This window comes from Ursus maritimus, unplaced genomic scaffold (assembly GCF_017311325.1).
Source record: "Ursus maritimus isolate PB19 unplaced genomic scaffold, ASM1731132v1 scaffold_26, whole genome shotgun sequence".
Classification (NCBI taxonomy): domain Eukaryota; kingdom Metazoa; phylum Chordata; class Mammalia; order Carnivora; family Ursidae; genus Ursus; species Ursus maritimus.
The window spans coordinates 31999201-32017780 of NW_024425119.1; the positions used below are offsets into that span (position 1 = coordinate 31999201).

The 18580-nt window shown below is 34.1% G+C and overlaps 1 protein-coding gene across 4 annotated transcripts in view; it reads left to right on the forward strand.

Moving 5' to 3' along the window:
• Positions 1-18580, forward strand: part of LRRK2 (leucine rich repeat kinase 2) — a 135636-nt gene that overhangs the window by 40667 nt on the left and 76389 nt on the right. For 3 of the 4 annotated variants that reach the window (XM_040642335.1, XM_040642336.1, XM_040642337.1), the window contains exons 16-20: positions 57-196; positions 4546-4674; positions 4749-4919; positions 9457-9715; positions 13117-13305. In XM_040642335.1, the coding sequence (XP_040498269.1) occupies positions 57-196; positions 4546-4674; positions 4749-4919; positions 9457-9715; positions 13117-13305 (888 nt within the window). The remainder of the gene's footprint in view (positions 1-56; positions 197-4545; positions 4675-4748; positions 4920-9456; positions 9716-13116; positions 13306-18580) is intronic. The other variant, XM_040642338.1, reaches the window with a different exon arrangement.

An 18580-nucleotide genomic window follows, 5' to 3' on the forward strand; every position in this document is an offset into this window, starting at 1 on the left:
TCAGTTTTGAGATTTAAAACAATTAATTTTATTATTTTTTTCTTTTATTCTTTTAGAAATTCAATGTCTGGGGTTAAGTCTTACAGGATGCTTGATTACAAAGAAGAATTTATGCATAGGCACTGGACATCTGCTGGCAAAAATTCTGGTTTCCAGTTTACAACGATTTAAGGATATGGCCGAAGTGCAGATTAAAGTATGTGCGTTGTCTTGAAGGGAGTTTGGGATCCTATGAAGATTTCTCTTTTAGAGTAGTTGGTACAATTCCCACTTGCATTAATGGAGATATTCTAGTTAATTGAAAACCATTTATCATTTTGTAGTATTTTAATTATAGAAGGTGAAGAGAATTGGATTGAATCGCTAAAGATCCTGTGGTTCGTTATTAAATCTCTAAAATGAGCATGTTTATTTGCCATTTGTCTTTTTCGTGAAAGGGCAGAGAATGTGCTAAAGAAATTCCAGCCAGATGAGCTTTATTTGCTTAGATAAATAGAAGTTATAATTATTCCAAAGTTTGTCATTCTCAGTGTTTTATTGTGGGCTCCTTACCTCTAGTAATTTTTCTCCTTGATTTTTTTTCTTGCAGTGAGATGTTTTAAACATTTTTCATCAAGCAAAATTTCACATGTGATATATAACTGTTCCTTATAAGGAATTAAAGATATTGGCTTAGAGGAGATTAAGAAAAAAATTGCCTCAGATCTTTTTTTTCCTATCATGTATTTATTTATTTTTATTGAAGTATAATTAACATATACAATCCTATTAATTTCAGGTATACATCATAGTGATTTGATATTTTTATACATTACAAAATGATCTCCATGTTAAATCTAGTTACCGTCTGTTATCATGCAAAGTTATTACAAAAATTATTGACTATATTCCCTCCTATTCATAATGCTATACATTACATCCCTCATGACTTATTTATTTTATAACTGGAAGTTTGTACCTCTTAATCCCCTTCACCTATTTTGCCTGCCCATTAACCCCTCCCCACTCTGATAGCCAACAGTTTGTTCCTTGTATCTATGAGTCTGTGTCTGTTTTGCATTTTTTTGTTGATTTGTTTTGTTTTTTAGATTACAAATATAAGTGGAATCATATGGCATTTGTCTTTCTCTGACTAACTTATTTCACTTAGCATCATACCCTCTAGGTCCATCTATGTTGTTGCAAATGGCAAGATTTCATTCCTTTAATGGTTGAGTAATACCTAGTTTTGCATGTGTATCACATTCTCTTCATCCATTCGTCTATCAGTGGATACTTACATGGTTTCCATATCTTGGCTATTTGAAAATAATGCAGCAACGAACATATGGGTGCATATATCTCTTGGAATTGGTGTTTTCGTTTTCTTTGTGTAAATACTCGGAAGTGGAATTGCTGGATCATATGGTATGTGTATGTTTAATTTTTTGAGGAACCTCCATACTGTTTTCCAAAGTGGCTGCTCTAATTTCCATTCTCATCGACTGTGTACAAGGAGTCCCTTTTCTCCACATCCTTGACAACACTTGTTATTTTTTGTCTTTTTAATAATAGCCAGTCTGACAGGCATGAGGTGATATCTCGTTGTGGTTTTGATTTGCCTTTTCCCCAATTGATGAATGGTGTTGAGCATCTTTTCATGTGTTTGTTGACCATCTGTATGTCTTTTTTGGAAAAAAAAATTCTACTCAAGTCCTCTACTCATTTTTTAATTGGGTTGTTTGGTTTTTTGGCATTACGTTGTATAAATTCTTTATATATTTTGGACATCAACTGCTTATTGGATGTATGGCTTACAGATTCCTTCTCCCATTCATTAGATTATGTTTTCATTTTGCTGATGGCTTCCTTAGCTGTGCAAAAGCTTTTTAGTTTGATGTAGTTTCATTTGTTTATTTTAGCTTTTGTGGCCTTTCCCTGAGGAGTATAGTCCAAAAGAAATATTGGTGACACCAATGTCAAAGACTTTACTGCCTGTGTTTTCTTTTAGGAGTTTATGATTTCAGCTCTTGCATTCAAGTCTTTAATCTATTTTGAATTAATTTTTGTATGTGGTGTAAGATACTAGTCCAGTTTCATTGTTTTGCATGTAGCTGGTCCAGTTTTCCCAATGCCCTTTATTGAAGAGACTGTCTTTTCCTCACTGTATATTCTTGAGTTAATTGATCATATATGCATGGGTTTACTTCTGGCTCTCTATTCCATATCATTGACTTATATGTCTGTTTTCTTGCCAGTACCATACTGTTTTGATTATTGCAGCTTTGTAGTATAGTTTAAAATCAGGGAGTGTGATACCTCCAACTTAATTTTTTCTCTCTCAAGGGTGCTTTGGCTATTCAGGGTCTTCTGTGGTTCTATAGAAATTTTAGAGTTATTTGTTCTAGTTCTGTGAAAAATGTCATTGGTATTTTGATGGGGATTGCATTAAAGCTGTGGATTGCTTAGGGTAGTATGAATATTTTGACAGTATTGATTGTTTCAATCCATGGACATAGTGTATCTTTCCATTTATTTGTGTTGTCTTCAATTTCTTTCACCAATGTTTTATAGTTTTTAGTGTACAGGTCTTTCACCTCTTTGGTTAAATTTATCTTTAGGTATTTTATTCTTTTCAATACAATCATAAATGGTATTGATTTATTAATTACTCTTCCTGATAGCTCATGAGTAGTGTACAGACATACAACCAATTTCTGTATGTTAATTCTGTATCCTGGAACTTTATTAAATTCATTTAGTAGTTCAAGTAGTTTTTTGGTGGTGTCTTTAGGGTTTTCTATTTATAATATCAATCATCTGCAAATAGTGACAGTTTAACTTCTTGCTTTTCAACTTGGATGCCTTTAATTTCTTTTTCTTGCCTAATTGCTGTGACTAGGACTTTTAAAAGTGGTGAAAGTGGGCATCCTCTTCCAGTTCCTGATCTTAGAGGAAAAGCTTTCAGTTTTTCACCAATGAGTATGATGTTAGCTGTGGGTTTGTCATATATGGCTTTTATTATGTTGAGGTAGGTTTCTTCCATATCCACTTTGCTGACAGTTTTTTTTTTTTTAATGTTAGCAAAACAAGTAGTCTCTTTAAAAGTTCCTGATTTGATTGTGCTTTTTTTTTGTTTTTTTTTTAGTAATGAAGTTTTCAGCTTTCATAAATCACACTCAACAAATATTTTCATAAATGGCAGACCAGGAATAAAAAATGTCTAGGCTCTATCCTCTGTACAGACGTTATTAGTAAATGGGTAATTGTATGTAACGATTTTAATTATAAAGTGCTCAACACACACATCCTCAGATTAAAAACGTGTTTTATAAATCTGCTTTTTATAATGAGCCTCAGCCTAGGACGATTAAAGCCAAGCCAGAATTGGTTAAAAGTAATCCTAGAGAAAGGAAATAAATTTGTACGGGTACAGAGCTCTCAGTTTACTCAGTATTAATTCATACAGGTGTAAATTTTAGGATCTCTATAGTAGCGGTTGTGAACTCTTTACCAGTGAGCTGACTTTGGCCTGCCAACATATTTTATTTGGCCAGTTCAGTGTTTGTAAGTTTTTATTTTGAATTATGTGCCTTCTACACATTTGTATTACTTGCTTTCCTGGTGCATTCATTTGAATTTGCAGGGATCTCTAGTCTAGTGGTAGGTGGACCACATGTTCCTCAGACCTGCATAAATTAAGACTACTTGTCTTATCAAATGTTAGTAAATATTTGAAGAAATTCAGCATCTTAAAAGCTCAAAATAATAATTGTATTACTTAGACGATGTCTAATTATATTGAAAAATAACAAAAATTTTAAAAGTTCAATTGGTCGTCTCTAGTTTACCCAAGCTAAATAATAGTAAACTCAAAAGTTCATTATTTCCTTAGAATATCTCATGAGTGGAGAGCCCAGACAGCTCTTAGGAATATGCATGAGGTAGTTCTGAAAAGTGGCTGATTAGTTCTTTATAAATAATTTGCTACAAGGATGTAAACCTCAGAGTGGCTTTAGAGCTTTACTCAAATATACTCAACATGAATGAAATCTAGGAGCTCACATTTGTCTCTTTGGGGTTGAAATTTCAGAAGAAAGCACACACACACACACACACACACACACAGCACAGAAGAAAGGGGAAATACTGGACTATCTAGAGAAACTAATCTGCAGTCTTGTAATAAGAAATACACTTTACTGGCCGGTTTGGGTGTGTAGTCCTGCTGATTCAGCTATTCTAATATTAATATCTGGCTTTCATCCCGTAAGTCTGGCTTCAGACAGGAATCTTTAAAAGCCAACTTTTAATGCAGTAGGTATTTTTTCTGCTTTGCTAGACAATGGTTTGTTACTTGGCATTCTCTATGGAACTGCTGTATTTCTTAGTAATGAGAGAACAAGGTGTGTTTATAGGATTGTTTCAAGGTTTATAGCTTTTAAGTACAAACTCAATAAATATATCTACTTAGTTAAGTATCGTATACAAACTCTCTGTTTTATATTATTTATTTATTCTTTTGGCCTAGAATTGCTTATGTTATTATTTTGATCACACTTTCAGGGATTTCAGACAATCTTGACAATACTGGGGTTGTCAGTGTCTTTTTCCAAGCTGCTGGTGCACCATTCCTTTGATTCCGTGATATTCCATCAGATGTCTTCCAGTATCATGGAACAAAAGGATCAACAGGTACAATGTTTTTCACCTATATGCTAACTGTTACGTATTTAGCTAACTCTAATCCTCATTTCCATTCTTTTTAGTTTCTAAACCTTTGTTGCAAGTGCTTTGCAAAATTAGCTATGGATGATGAGTTAAAAAGTGTGCTTCTAGAGAGAGCATGCGATCAGAATAACAGTATCATGGTTGAATGCTTGCTTCTCTTGGGAGCGGACGCCAATGGAACAAAGGAGGCAACGTCTTTAATTTGTCAGGTAAATACTCAAGGCCTGACTTTTGTATTTCCTCTGTTACTTGACTCTACCATTGTACAGCTCTTACTTACATCCTATTGTTCTTTACTACAGAATTTACCAGTTAATTGCACGATGGCTTGTGATTTTTGGTAGGAGTTTAGATTCACAGAATTTCGGGGGCAATAGGGTCCTTGAGGTATATCCAGTTGAATCCTTCATTTTACTTGTTTCCCTACCTTGTTATGTTGATAAACAACTTTTGAAATGTGTCTCCTACTGTGCATCTCTCTATAAATTGTTCTCCAGGCACACTCCACACAGCATATGGTTTTGTTTTGATCATCGTTCAACCATTTTCTCTCTGTTTTCGTTATTTCTGCTAGAAAATCCTCTCCTCAGGGCTACTACATGTGGCCATGTAGGCAGTATACTGCAGGCTTTGGGGATGCTGTTCACATTGGCATCCCCTGTCATTGGTCACCCCTGTGGTCGCGTAGCACTGTGGTCCTACTTCCTTCCTTCCCTCACGCACTGTGCAAACACATCTATCTAACTGTTCTCCTTTTCCTTAAAAATCTAACCCCAATTCTCCTTCCCTAATAATGCCCCCCCTGCACCCCGACCTCTGTACAAAATATTTACTTCTGTAAGTCCATGACAATTTATGTACACCACTTTATATTTTGTGAGTTATATGAAAGTAGAAATGTACAATGTTCATCTCTGTATCATCTAGAATAGCTAACTCATTGCTTTACATACAGTATGAATTTGGTCAGTATTTATTGAAGTGCATTGTGTGTTATCTCAAGTTTGCCATTGTATAAATTTTAGAGTTTATAATAGCATTCAGGTAGCACCATGTGTATTTTCTAGAAATGTAATAATATTTCTAACAGAGTAGAACTTTGTAGTGATTTAATATGCATTATTAAATAACCAACAGAATACTATATTTTCCAATAATTTACTTTAAAGCTTTACTTTATTTAATTTTCCACTTGCCTACGGATTCAATTCAATTTGTCACCTGTAAACTAATTTAGTACTAATTAGCACTCTACATAAAAAGAAACTGAACCTGTTACTTATTTTCATGCATAATTAATTTGTACATTAAGACCAAATAAATAATCAAATTACTTAAATTTAGTCAAATTTCATTTGAGAAATCCACCTTAAAAATAGTTGCTTCTCAATTTTAAAGGTAATTACATTATTTCCCTCAATAATGTAATATACTTTTATTGTGTATCTTTCATGTGATCTACAGATCATTGCTTAATGTTACTGGGATTTTTTGTTAGGGAAATAACACCTAAAAGCACTTGAGTGCAATAATTTTACATTCCCACCAGAAATGCTTCTGACTCTTCTTTCCATTTATCCAGATCTTTCTATATAAGCTTTTTATTTTATTCTTCATCCCACATTCTTTGGGCTTGATGCACTTATTTATATCTTTTTAAACAAGATCAGATCTTTACATCCATGGGTATATTAAATTTAAAGAATATATCTCAGTTGCCAGAGATTATTTGTATCTAAAAAATAATAAATATTGATTAAATTTTGCAGATGGATTGAACATACATTACTTTATACTCGTGTAAGATAAGGTAGTCAACACTATTTGTGTGCCAATGCTGTGTAATTAAGGTCTATTCACAGCAAAGATGGAGTTAATCTTGTTAGGCTTTCTGAGAATTTAATGATGCAATATACATGATTCCTATAGAAGAATATGAAAGATTGATACTGACCATGGAAATTCATGAATAGAGATCCAGAGATGAAAATAATCAAATCATGGTGGGAAGAGCCACTATGATGAAGTCTGAATAAAGTAATAACAAACACTGCTGTGGAGTTCATGACTCCCTGGGCACTGCTCTGAGTCCTTTATATGATTTAACCCTTACAACAACCTTAGGAATGGGTTCTAGTATTATTCCCATTTTCAGGGAAGGAATTGAGGCACGGAAAGGTTAAGTAACTTGCCTAAGGACACTCTCCTGGTAGGTAATGGAAAAATCTGCCTCCCAAGTGCCTGCTTTCATCTCTTGTCTACACCATAGATTCATGATAGCGGGGTGGTAGTAAGGGGAGCAGGGGGAGTTGTTCATTCATTCTCAAAGGCTAGTGTGAAATATTTGGCTTTGATTGTAGGCTGCATTATTTATAAATTTGAAGATGAGAGAGAAGATTGCAAAGGATCGTAAATTATACTTTTGATAATCTTTGATTATATTCTAAATTATCTCCATTATTATTTAAATGTAAAACTGTAGTTCTGAGCAGTATTTTTTTCTTCTCATGAAGTTGAAATTACTTTCGTAATTTTTTCTTTTGTCTGATACACTTTCTTATATACCTCTCTCTTCATGGCACTGTATACCTAAAGCCAGCTTGGATCCTTTGGGCCCTCAAGGAAATTTCTCTATAAAAGTGCTTGAGCAGCTTCTAGGTGGAGAGCACAGTGCTAGATAGTAGTAAAGAATATATAAGGGGTTTCCTACTTCAGGATGGCTTCTTTCTATGTATATATTGGGAGAGGAGAGTGGATAAACATAAATCATCTTAATATAAGGTAGTCAGTAAGTGCCAATTTTAGACGTAAAAATTTGCTGAGCTACAGAGAAACGATTTGTGATTTAGTTTTCTGGCCCCTTTGTCCCTCCCTCCTCCCTCCCTTCTTTTTTCATCCCATCCTTCCTTTTAAATTTCCTGTGGACTTTTAAAGAGGATTTTGGTAATTTGCCATTTAAATTAAATATATTTCCTAGGTTTTTTTTTTTTTTTATGATTTTATTTATTTATTTGTCAGAGAGAGAGCACAAAAGCAGGGGGAGCTGCGGGCAGAGGGAGAAGCAGGCTTACTGCTGAGCAGAGAGCTGGACGTGGAACTAGATCCCAGGACCCTGGGGTCATGACCTGAGCAGAAAGCACATGTCTAACTGACTGAGCCACCCAGGTGTTCCTATATATTTCATGGGTATTATACTAGGCTACAGAGGTACAAATTGAATTACAATAGCATCCAAGCCTTTCATTGCTGTTTTAAAACAGATAGGCATGTTTGGTTTAGTGTGCTAAGTGCTATGTTAAACAAAAGTGACGGGAGCCTGGAGGAGGAAGAATGTGTGTTGGGAGCTTGGTAGCAAGGACTTACTACTGTGCAAGAGATTATAAAGCTGTTCCTTCAAGAATGAACATCTTTTTGCAAGATGAAGAGCAGAGTTAGACATTTAGGGCACTAGAAATAGTATAAATTAAAATAATGAGGTTTACAAAATTGCATGTTTTGTTTGGGGAATGTCTTGGAGCAGAGGGGTTTAGAAGATTTTTAAACAGGACAGTGACTTGATCATATCTAACGTAAAAGGATAGTGTGGTGGCTCTGAGGAGAATGGGTTGAAGGTGGGTCCTGGAGACTGGTGGGGATTAAGTTCATCATCGAACCACAGAATGGTCCCCTCAACTCTTTTGAATATACTTAAATTCTAGAGAATTCAGGAATTTCCCCCAATTTCCTTCCCCTGATCTGGTACCCGGGATCTTGGGGTCTTCTTTTCTTGTCTTTTCTTTTCTTTTTTTAATCCTTAATTTTGGGCAGTCGAAAGGAGCACAGGCTTTGGAGTGAGCAAATTTGATTTCAAATCCAAGTCTCTTATTGACTACCTTTAAGAATTTGGACAAATCATGTATCTTTTCTAAATATTCATCTATAAAATAGGGATAATAGTTTTTATGGCATAGGATTTTTAATAAGAATTAGAAATCGAGTGTATACAGACTTTAGCACAGCACCTGCCATACAGTATTTCTGTTATCTATTACCTTGATCTTCTCGTTGAAAGAGCAGCATACTCCCTCACCTTCAGAAGCTGTGCCTGCATAGGCCAGTATGCTACAGTTGCTAAGTCTTCCCTGTGCTTACTACGGTCACTGTAGTTTTTGTAGCACCTAGCATGCTAACCTTGAGCATGTGCTCTGATAACAGTATTCAGGGGAAGGTAGAAAACTGAGAGACAAGAAGTTTCTTTGTGGAAATTCAGATTCTTGTCCTGGAAACCAGAAATGAGAGATGACTGTCCTTCGGATTTGGTATTACTGAGTTTTGTAATGTTCATATTCTCATTTAGTTATTCTCTATCATGAATGAAGGCAGGGCAGTAGCCCTTACTGTTATGGTACTAGTTTTCCAGATGTCCTTTAAGGAGTCAACAGAAGCCCTGAAGGTATAAGGAATGTGTATAATTGGCCTTGGGTCTTCTGCTTCAAGTGTTACGAACTTTTTCCCCATATCATGTTGCCTTTCTCATTGTAACTGACTCTCACGTGGCAGATTATTTGGCTAATGCTACTCTGATATTTGTTGCCCCAATCTTTTATTTTCCTCATCTATTTCAAGGATGAGTTCTGCCTTATTTTATTTTGTTTCTATCTAAATTTAAGGGTGTGGAGAAAAATCACACCAAATTCAATTTACCAGTCTATCAAAAGGAAGAAATATGGAACTTTAATATGTTTACCTTCCTTTTTTGTTTACTAGGTATGTGAGAAAGCGAGTAGTCCCAAATTGGTGGAACTGTTACTGAATGGTGGTTCCCGTGAACAAGATGTCCGGAAAGCGCTGACAATAAGCATTGGCAAAGGTGACAGCCAGATCATCAGCTTACTTTTAAGGAGGCTTGCCCTGGATCTGGCCAATAATAGCATTTGCCTTGGAGGATTCTGTATAGGAAAAATTGACCCTTCCTGGCTTGGTCCTTTATTTCCGGATAAGACATCTAATTTAAGAAAAGAAACAAGTAAGTATTAGCAGGAAGATTTTGTCCAAGTCTTGTTTTTATTAGTATTTTTTTAAGTCACTAATCTTTTCATTAGGTTTCTTTCAGTTCAGTACAACTTAAGCCAAAAATATTGCGGAGATTTGAATATCGTTTTTTTTTTTTTTTTGGTATGAAATGCTTGAAAGTGATATTGTATTTAATTCTGTGTGACCTAGCAAATACATATTTTATAAAGATAGAGCCAAACAGTGAGATCTTTCTGAGCAGTTGCTTTTTAAAAAAATATTTTATTTTATTTTTATTTTTTTTAAAGATTTTATTTATTTATTTGAGAGAGAAAGAGAGCATGAGCTGGGGGAGAGGTAGATGGAGAGGGAGAGGCAGACTCCCCACTGAGCAGGGAGCCCGATGTGGGGCTGGATCCCAGGACCCTGGGATCATGACCTGAGCTGAAGGCAGACACTCAACCGACTGGGCCATCCAGGCACCCCCAAATATATTTTATTTTTTAATATAAAAGTAATCCATGCTCATTTTCTTCTGTAAGGAGGAAAATAACAGTAACTATTTTATCCTTATAGGTAATTAGTGTAGATTTTCTTACTAGATTTTTTATATGCTTACATATATATGCATTAAAATGTATATGCAGAAACATAAACACATATATACTTTGTATTTTCATTTTTTTTAATAATTTTTTTTTAAAGATTTTATTTATTTATTCGACAGAGATAGAGACAGCCAGCGAGAGAGGGAACACAAGCAGGGGGAGTGGGAGAGGAAGAAGCAGGCTTATAGCAGAGGAGCCTGATGTGGGGCTCGATCCCATAACGCCAGGATCACGCCCTGAGCCGAAGGCAGACGCTTAACCGCTGTGCCACCCAGGCGCCCCAACTTTGTATTTTCATGTTAACATGTTTAGTTTTCAGTTTTTTACTATTTCAATTAAGAATGTATTTTCCTTATATTTTCAAGTTAATATATATTAAATATATTGATGACAAGTTAGCACTGTCCTCTATTCCCTTCTTTCCTTCTGATAACTTACTCCCATGCCCGTTTCCTTCCCCACAGTGATAGATTCCACTACTTTTCACCTTAAGAACTCTCTAGTTAATAACATGTTTCCTTTACTGTCATTTTCTGATGCATTTACCTGGCAAAACCCTATTCCTGTTCACTCTAACAGTCTGCTTCTTTCCTCCCCTTCACCAGGCTAGGTGAATGCTACTGGAGGAAAGTATTCTTCTATGCCTATTGGTGCCTCTACAAATTCCAGGTCTCCAACATTCTGGTGGGCCCTAAAAGATTCAGTCAGGCTGAATTTCCCTAAGTTTCTTAAATGCGTCATATACTCTTATTTCCAGGCTTTTTCTAGTGTTACTCTAGCTACCTAATTCCCTTACCTTCTCTCTCACTTGTCTGTCTCTTCATTTTTTTTTCTTTTTTTTTTTAGCCTCAGCAGTAACTCACTTTTTATAAGAAATCATTCCTGCCCATGTGAAGTCTGGGTGGAAGATCCTCGTACATGCTCTGTAGCACCTTGTTTCTTACCTGTACCAGCACTTATCACGTTATATAATTGTATTTTTTCTTCTTATAATCTACCTTTTGATAGATTACATGGATCACAAAGTCAATGTCCATTTTTTCCATTTAGCATCTACACTAGCACTTTGCACATAGTAGGTGCTCTTTAAATATTTATAATGGCAAAAATCAAAATTTGGTAATAAATTATGTTGATAAGCATATGTGGAAATAGGCATTTCAGACATTATTCATATGAATTTAAATTATCCTCTCTTGAGGACAGTCTGGCAATATCCATTAATATTTTAAATGCACATCCATATTTTTTTGCCCAGCTTTATACTGATAGAAATCTATGATAAAGACATTCTTAATATACACAAAAGATCATGTACAAGGATGCAACATTAAAATATTGTTTATAATAGCAAGAAATTATGGGAAAAAATCCCAAGTATTCTTCAAAAGGAACTATTTGCATCAATCATAGTACATTCATGCAGTAGAATGCTTGGTAATCATTGGGGAACAACATCTAGCAAATGCAAATGTTCAGATGTAGAGCGCATTATTAAGTAAAGAAAATAAATAAAAAAGCAAAGAACAGCGTTTTTAGTATACTGATGTTGGTGAAAACACAGTTGAGATATGGTAGTCCTAAATGTTTAAATATGAAAAGACTATGTCAGAAGAAAAACTCCAGAAATTCATTCCCTTCTTGCCTCTGGGGACTTTGGAAACTAATGGAGTATGATTAGATCCCATGTTCCATCACTTCAAGCAGTCTCCTGCCAACAACCTGCTTACTTGAATCTCTGAGTTCTGATGGAGAGAGATTGTAGGCCTCCTGCAGGGGGAAGAAGGGAGATTTACCATCCACTGTATTCCCTTTGTTCTGCATGGTGTTTTTTTTACCTTTGATAAGTCTCACCTAATTAAAAAAATACAATAATGTCATTTGATTCATTGGGGGGCATGACCATATTATATTGGCAGCTCATCTGAGTAAAGAACATTTTAGATTCATAGCTTTAAAACATTTTTCAGGTACTACTTGAGTCACATACACATGTATTTGAAGAAATTTTCCAGGCTGTATGTAGCACAATGAGGACTCTGCGAACCTATTTCTTCATAATAGAACATAATATAAAATATATTAAAAGGTTATTGACTTTCAAATTCCACCAAATTTCTCAGTAGAATGAATCACTTAGCAAATAGTTTATAAACAAGAATATAATTTATTGAGCATTTTCTATGTTCTAAACATTGTGCTAAACATTTTATATGCCTCATTTCCTTTAATCTTTTTCATAACCCTACACTGTCATCTTCACTTCCCAAGTGAAGGTACTGACTTATGTAACTTGCAAGTGCTAGTACTGTTATTTGAGCACAGGTCTGTCTGGTTTCAAAGCCTAGGCTATTTCCTGTTAGTTTCATAAATATTCAGTTTTGTCACCCGCACCAAAGCTTTGAGTAAATTTTTATGATTTCTAAAAAATTTAAATTCACTGCTTCTTATGCAATATCATGGTTATAAAGTGACTTTAGAGGTAAGAATAGGGGCTCTTGGGTAGCTCAGTCGGTTAAGTGTCCGACTCTTGATTTCAGCTCAGGTCATGATCTCAAGAGTTGTGGGATACAGCCCCGTGTCGAGCCCCAAGGTCAGCAGGAAGTCTGCTAGAGATTCTCTCCCTTTGCCCCTCCCCCCCCGTGTGCTCTCTCTCTCTTCTCAAATAAATAAAGAAATCTTTTTTTTAAAAAAGAAATAAGTGTAAAAAAATTCTCTAGAAGTATGAGGATACATAAGGAACTTTGGTATGATCTATGTTTATGTTTCTTGATTTCTAAGTTGCTGGTGTATCTTTTTATTGTAGATATAGGATCCACCCTAGCAAGAATGGTGCTCAGATATCAGGTGAAAAGTGCTGTGGAAGAAGGAGCAGCTTCAGGCAGCAATGGGAATTTTCCTGAAGGAGTACTTGATAAATTTGATGAATGGACCTTCATTCCAGACTCCTATGTGGACAGTGTGTTTGGTCAAAGTGATGACCTGGATAGTGAAGGTATTTATTATAAAGAAATATTCCCTTTAGGTTTTAAAACATTTACACACTGGCATTGAACAATAGAAACGGAGACAAAAACCTGATTTAATTTATTTGGAAAACTTGAGGGAGAATATGTTCATTATCAGAAGTAGTTCATGCTCACTAATTTTAGTTAAGGCAATGACTGTCAAGAAAATGTATCTCCGCATTTAATCAGTGAATGGGAACGAATGTAGTGAAAACACTCTGACTTAGACTAGACTTGGATTCCATGTTCCGTCATTGACAAGATCCTTTTGTGGTTTGTGTAAGCCCCTCACCCTTATTAAAGATAGTGTTGCTGACCTTCCAGGATTATTTATAAAAATTAGAGAAAATGTATGTGAAGTGTCTGGGAGAGCGCTTCCCAAATAGGAAATGCATAATAAAAAATATGTTTACCTTTAGAAGGATTAAAATAATATTAATATTTTAGTAACTCCCTTGAAATAACTTTAAAAAATTGACATGGCAATATATATAATGACAGTAATTAGGACTGACATATTTAACACAATGCAGCTTGGTAAAAATGGGATGAGGTGCTTTTTTATTAACATGTGATTGAGAACTTTGGGTAAACAGATAAAGCTATTTGAGAGAGCAACGGTAAGGGTTCTCCCTAAATCCCCAAATCTGTGGCCCAATTATTTTTTCAAACCAACTTTATTTAGATATAATTAATGTAAAATAAAATGCACCCATTTTAAGTATGTGTTTTCATAGGTTTTGAAAAATTTATGCATCCATGTAATCATCACCACTATTAAATTATGCAACATCTCTATCATCTAAAAAATTTCCTTTATGCCTTTTCACAAATCCCCTGATCCTTGCTCCCTGGCAACCACTGATCTGCTTTCTGTCACTGTAGATTAAGTTAGTATTTTCATAAGTTTTATATAAATAAAATGATACCTTATGTTCTCTTTTATGTCTGATTGTTTTCCAAAGTAGTTGCACTGTGTTGTACTCCCTCCAGCAACATAAACATTCTAGTTGCTGTACATCCTTGTCACGCTATAACGCTTGCTATTGTCAGGCACTTTAATTTTAGCTCTTCTAGGGAAGGTGTAGTCCTAGCTCATTTGGGCTTAATTTTCATTTCCCTGATAACTATAGATATTGAGAATATTTTCATGTTTTTATTGGCCATTCACATATTTTCTTTGTGAAGTGTCTGTTCAAATCTTCGGCTAACTTTTAATTAGGTTGTTGTTTTATTATTGTATTATAAGCATTCCTTATATTGTCAGAGTGTTTTATATATTTTAGGTAGAAGTCCTCTGACAGGTATATGAATTACAGATATTTTCTCCCCATCATAGTTTGTCTTTTCATTTTATTAATGTTAATTTTTAAAGAGCAGAGGTTTTAAATTTAGATAAAGTGCAACTTTTGAGTTTTTTCCTTTATAGTTTGTATTTTTTCTATTTCATTTAAGAAATATTTTCCTTTCCCAAATTTGTGAATATTTTTCCCATGTTTCCTCAGAGAAGTGTTAAAACCTTAGCTTTTACATTTTACATAACCCATTTTAAGTAATTTTTTTGTATGGCGTCAGTGAAGGATTGACATTAATTTTTTTCTGTATGGACACCCAGTTTTTTTTTTAACATTGTTTGTTGATTCTTCATTCAACTAATGGCATGTTTGTCCAATTTAATTGGCCATATATGTACAGTTCTATTTCTGCATTCTTTGTTCTGTGCAATTAATTTATGTCTTCTTCCTTATGCTGATGCCAAACTGTCTTGATTACTTTAGCTTAACAGGAGGTCTTGAAATCAGGTGGTGTAAGTCCTCTGGTGTTTTGTTTGTTTGTTTTTTCCAAAATTGCTCTCACCATTCTTTTTCAGATTTTTTGCATTTCCATATACATTAATTTTATGCTGGAGTTTTTATTAGAATTAAATACATACATATAATTAGAATTACTGTATTGGTTATATATTATTAATATTAATATAATATTAATATTATATACTATAGAATTAACATATAAATAATTTCTTTAGATTAAATCTATAAATAAATCTGGGGGAATTGGTGTCTTAATAATATGAGCCATCTGACATATAAATATTGTATATGTTTCCATTTATTTATCATTAAATGTTCTCTCACCAATTTTTTTTATTGTATGGTTTTTGTTACTATTGTAAATAGTATTGTATTTGAATTCCAATTTCTTATAGTTCACTGAGGATATAGAGAAATGCAATTGATTTCTGTATATTAATGTTGTCTTTTGTGGACTTGCTAACAGCTTTTTGTTGACTCCAGAGAGTTTTCTATGTTCACAATAATGCAAATTGTTAATAAAGACAGATTTATGTTTTCCTTTCCAATCTGTATATCTTTTTTTTTTTTTCTTATCTTATTGCACTGGCTAGGACTTCTAGTACTATGTTGACTAGAAGTGGTAAGAAGTAGGCATTGTTCTCTCTTTTCCAAACTTAGAGGGAAAGCATTCAGTTTCTCATTATTAAGTATGATATTACCTATAGTTTTTTTTTTCCATTGATACCCTTCAGTGGATTGAGGAAGTTCTTTCCTAGTAATTGTTTGCTGAGCCTTTTTATTACTAATAGGTGTTGGAAAATGCTTTTCTGCATCTGTTGAAATGGGCATATTTTCCCCCTTTATTCTGTTAATATGGTTAATTACATTGATTGACTTCCTAATGTTATATCAAACTTGCATTTGTGGGGTAAATCCCTCTTGGTTATTGTGTATTATCCCTTTTATATATTATATATTATTAGATTTGATTTTCTAAAATTTTCTAAAATTTTGCTAAACATTTTCAGTCTATAAGGAATATTGTCTGTAGTTTAATGTTTCCTCGTAATTATGAGAATAACACTAGCCTCTTTAAATGAGTTGGGAAGTGTTCCCAACTCCACTACTTTCTGAAAACATTTGTGTAAGAGAGGTATTATTTTCTTCTGAAATGTTTGATAGACTTCACCAGTAAAACCACGTAGGTTTGGAAATTTTGGGGGGAGTATTTTTAGTCATAAATTTAATAACTCTAATAGCTCCATTTTTTTGATTTTCTATTACTTCTTGCATCAGTTTTTGTAATTTGCAACATTCAAGGAATTTGTCCATTTCACTAGGTTGCCAAATATGCTTAATGTTATTCATAATAATTCTCTTACTATCCTGTCAAACTTTGTAAGATCTTCAAAGATACCTGATCTTTAATTCCTTTTTTCAAGAACTTTATACATTTTTTAAATTAGATTAAGTTTACAAACAACTTGAGAGCTCTTTCATACTCAAACATGCTTTTCAAATTACATGACTTGATTGTCTTTCTGTATATGAATTCTGAAATTCTTTGCCTGCTGTTTCCAGTGGCAGGGCCCAGTGCAGCCTGGGATTGATGTTGACTTGGAAGCCTATAGGCAAGGGAATGTGACAGAAAGCCTTGGTGTGAGGAATGAGGGAAACATTGAGAAGTCTGTGAAGTTCTGTGTTACAGCTGGTTAATGTGTTGAATGAAAACCAGCATTAGAAGCTTTATCTTTTACCAGGATTAAACACACATAGGCCACAAGTAGTTTTATATTTTGTTTTAAATAGAATCCTGTTTGGTGACAAGTTAACCGTTCCACTAACAGGAAATGAACAAATTTTAAATGCATATTAAAGAAATGCCTATCCTGAATTTCTTGATCCTTTCACAATGATCTCCAAGAAATTAAATAACAATTTTCCAAAAAATACAAAATTTAAGAACTGCCTGGAAGGTACAGCCCACAGTTACTATAATCTGATACTTTGCACAACTTCAGAGACACGTATTTGATGACACAGGGCTCTGAGATTTAAAGACTCTTGCAGTACACTTTTACAGTCACACAACCCCCCCCCCCCATCAACATAGCACAATTTCGGTTAGACCTAAAAATGCTTTAATTCTTCACATTGGTAATTTGTGTCTTTCCTTTTGTTTCTTCTTTAGCTCAGATTTATTAATTTTATTGATCTTTTCAAAGAATCAGATTTTTGTTTCATTGATTTTTCTCTGTTGTTTGCCCATTTTCTTTTTCACTAATTTTTGCTTTAATCTATCCTTTATTTTACTTATTTTGATTTTATATGGCTCTTCTTTTTATAGATTCTTAATGTAGAAGTGTAGAATACTGATTTTTAGATCTTTTTAAGTTTGTAGTATAGATACTTAAGACCAATACAGATTCTTTTGGGCACCGCTTCAGCTGCATCCCACGTTTTATATGTTCTGTTTACATTCGGTTTTGAAAATTTTCTAATTTCCTTTTGTGATTTTATTTTTTGACTCATATGTTATATAGAAAAGTGTTGTTTTGTTTTCAATTATTTGGAAATTTTTCCAAATAACTTTTTCTGGTTGATTTCAAATTTAACTTTGTTGAGTTCAGAGAACCTACTCTAATGATTTCTAGTCTTTTAAATTTATTGAAACTTGCTTTGTGGATTGCTGTATGGTCTGTGTTGGTGAATGTTCTATGTTTAACTTAAAGGAATATGTATTTAGCAATTGTTGGGTCAATTAGGTCAAATTGGTAGTATTTTTTAGGTCCTCTATATCTTTACTACTTTTTCTCTCTGCCTATTGTATTTGACAAAGAAATGTTGAAATTGTAGTCATGGATTTGTTAATTCTCCTTTCATCTGTTTGTGCTTTGTGTATTGTGGAGCTCTCTTACAAGATGCACAAACATAAAGGATTGTAATTTTTTTGTGATTTAAGCCCTTTATATTCATCCAGATAGTACCATTTCTTTCATCTTAAAGAACTCCCTTTTACATTTCTTACAGTGCAAATCTATTGGAAACTCCTATGCAAATTACTGGAGCTCTTTTTTCATGACTCTACCCCAGAACTCCCAGCTAAATTAGTCTCCATGAATGTTGATCTCCATCTCTTCGTCTCAAGAAAGCCATTGGGATTTGTTTAAGTTCCTCCCCCCTGTGCCTATGGCCCTTAAGTTGTCTTCAGGCAGGAAGCCAGGGTGATCATAAGGCTTATATAATTTCTTTCCCTTCTTTCAGGGACTACACCATCCTGAACTGTCTGTTGCCCAGTGTTTGAAGCCAGTCATTTAGAATATTTCATCCAAATTTCTAGCTGTTTTTGGGGAGAGGTTAGGTTTGGTGTTTGTTACTCCATCATGCCTGAAAGAAGAATTTTCTTTGAGTATTTTTTTTTTTCTATAGATTTATTCACTTATTTGAGAGAGACAGGGAGAGAGAA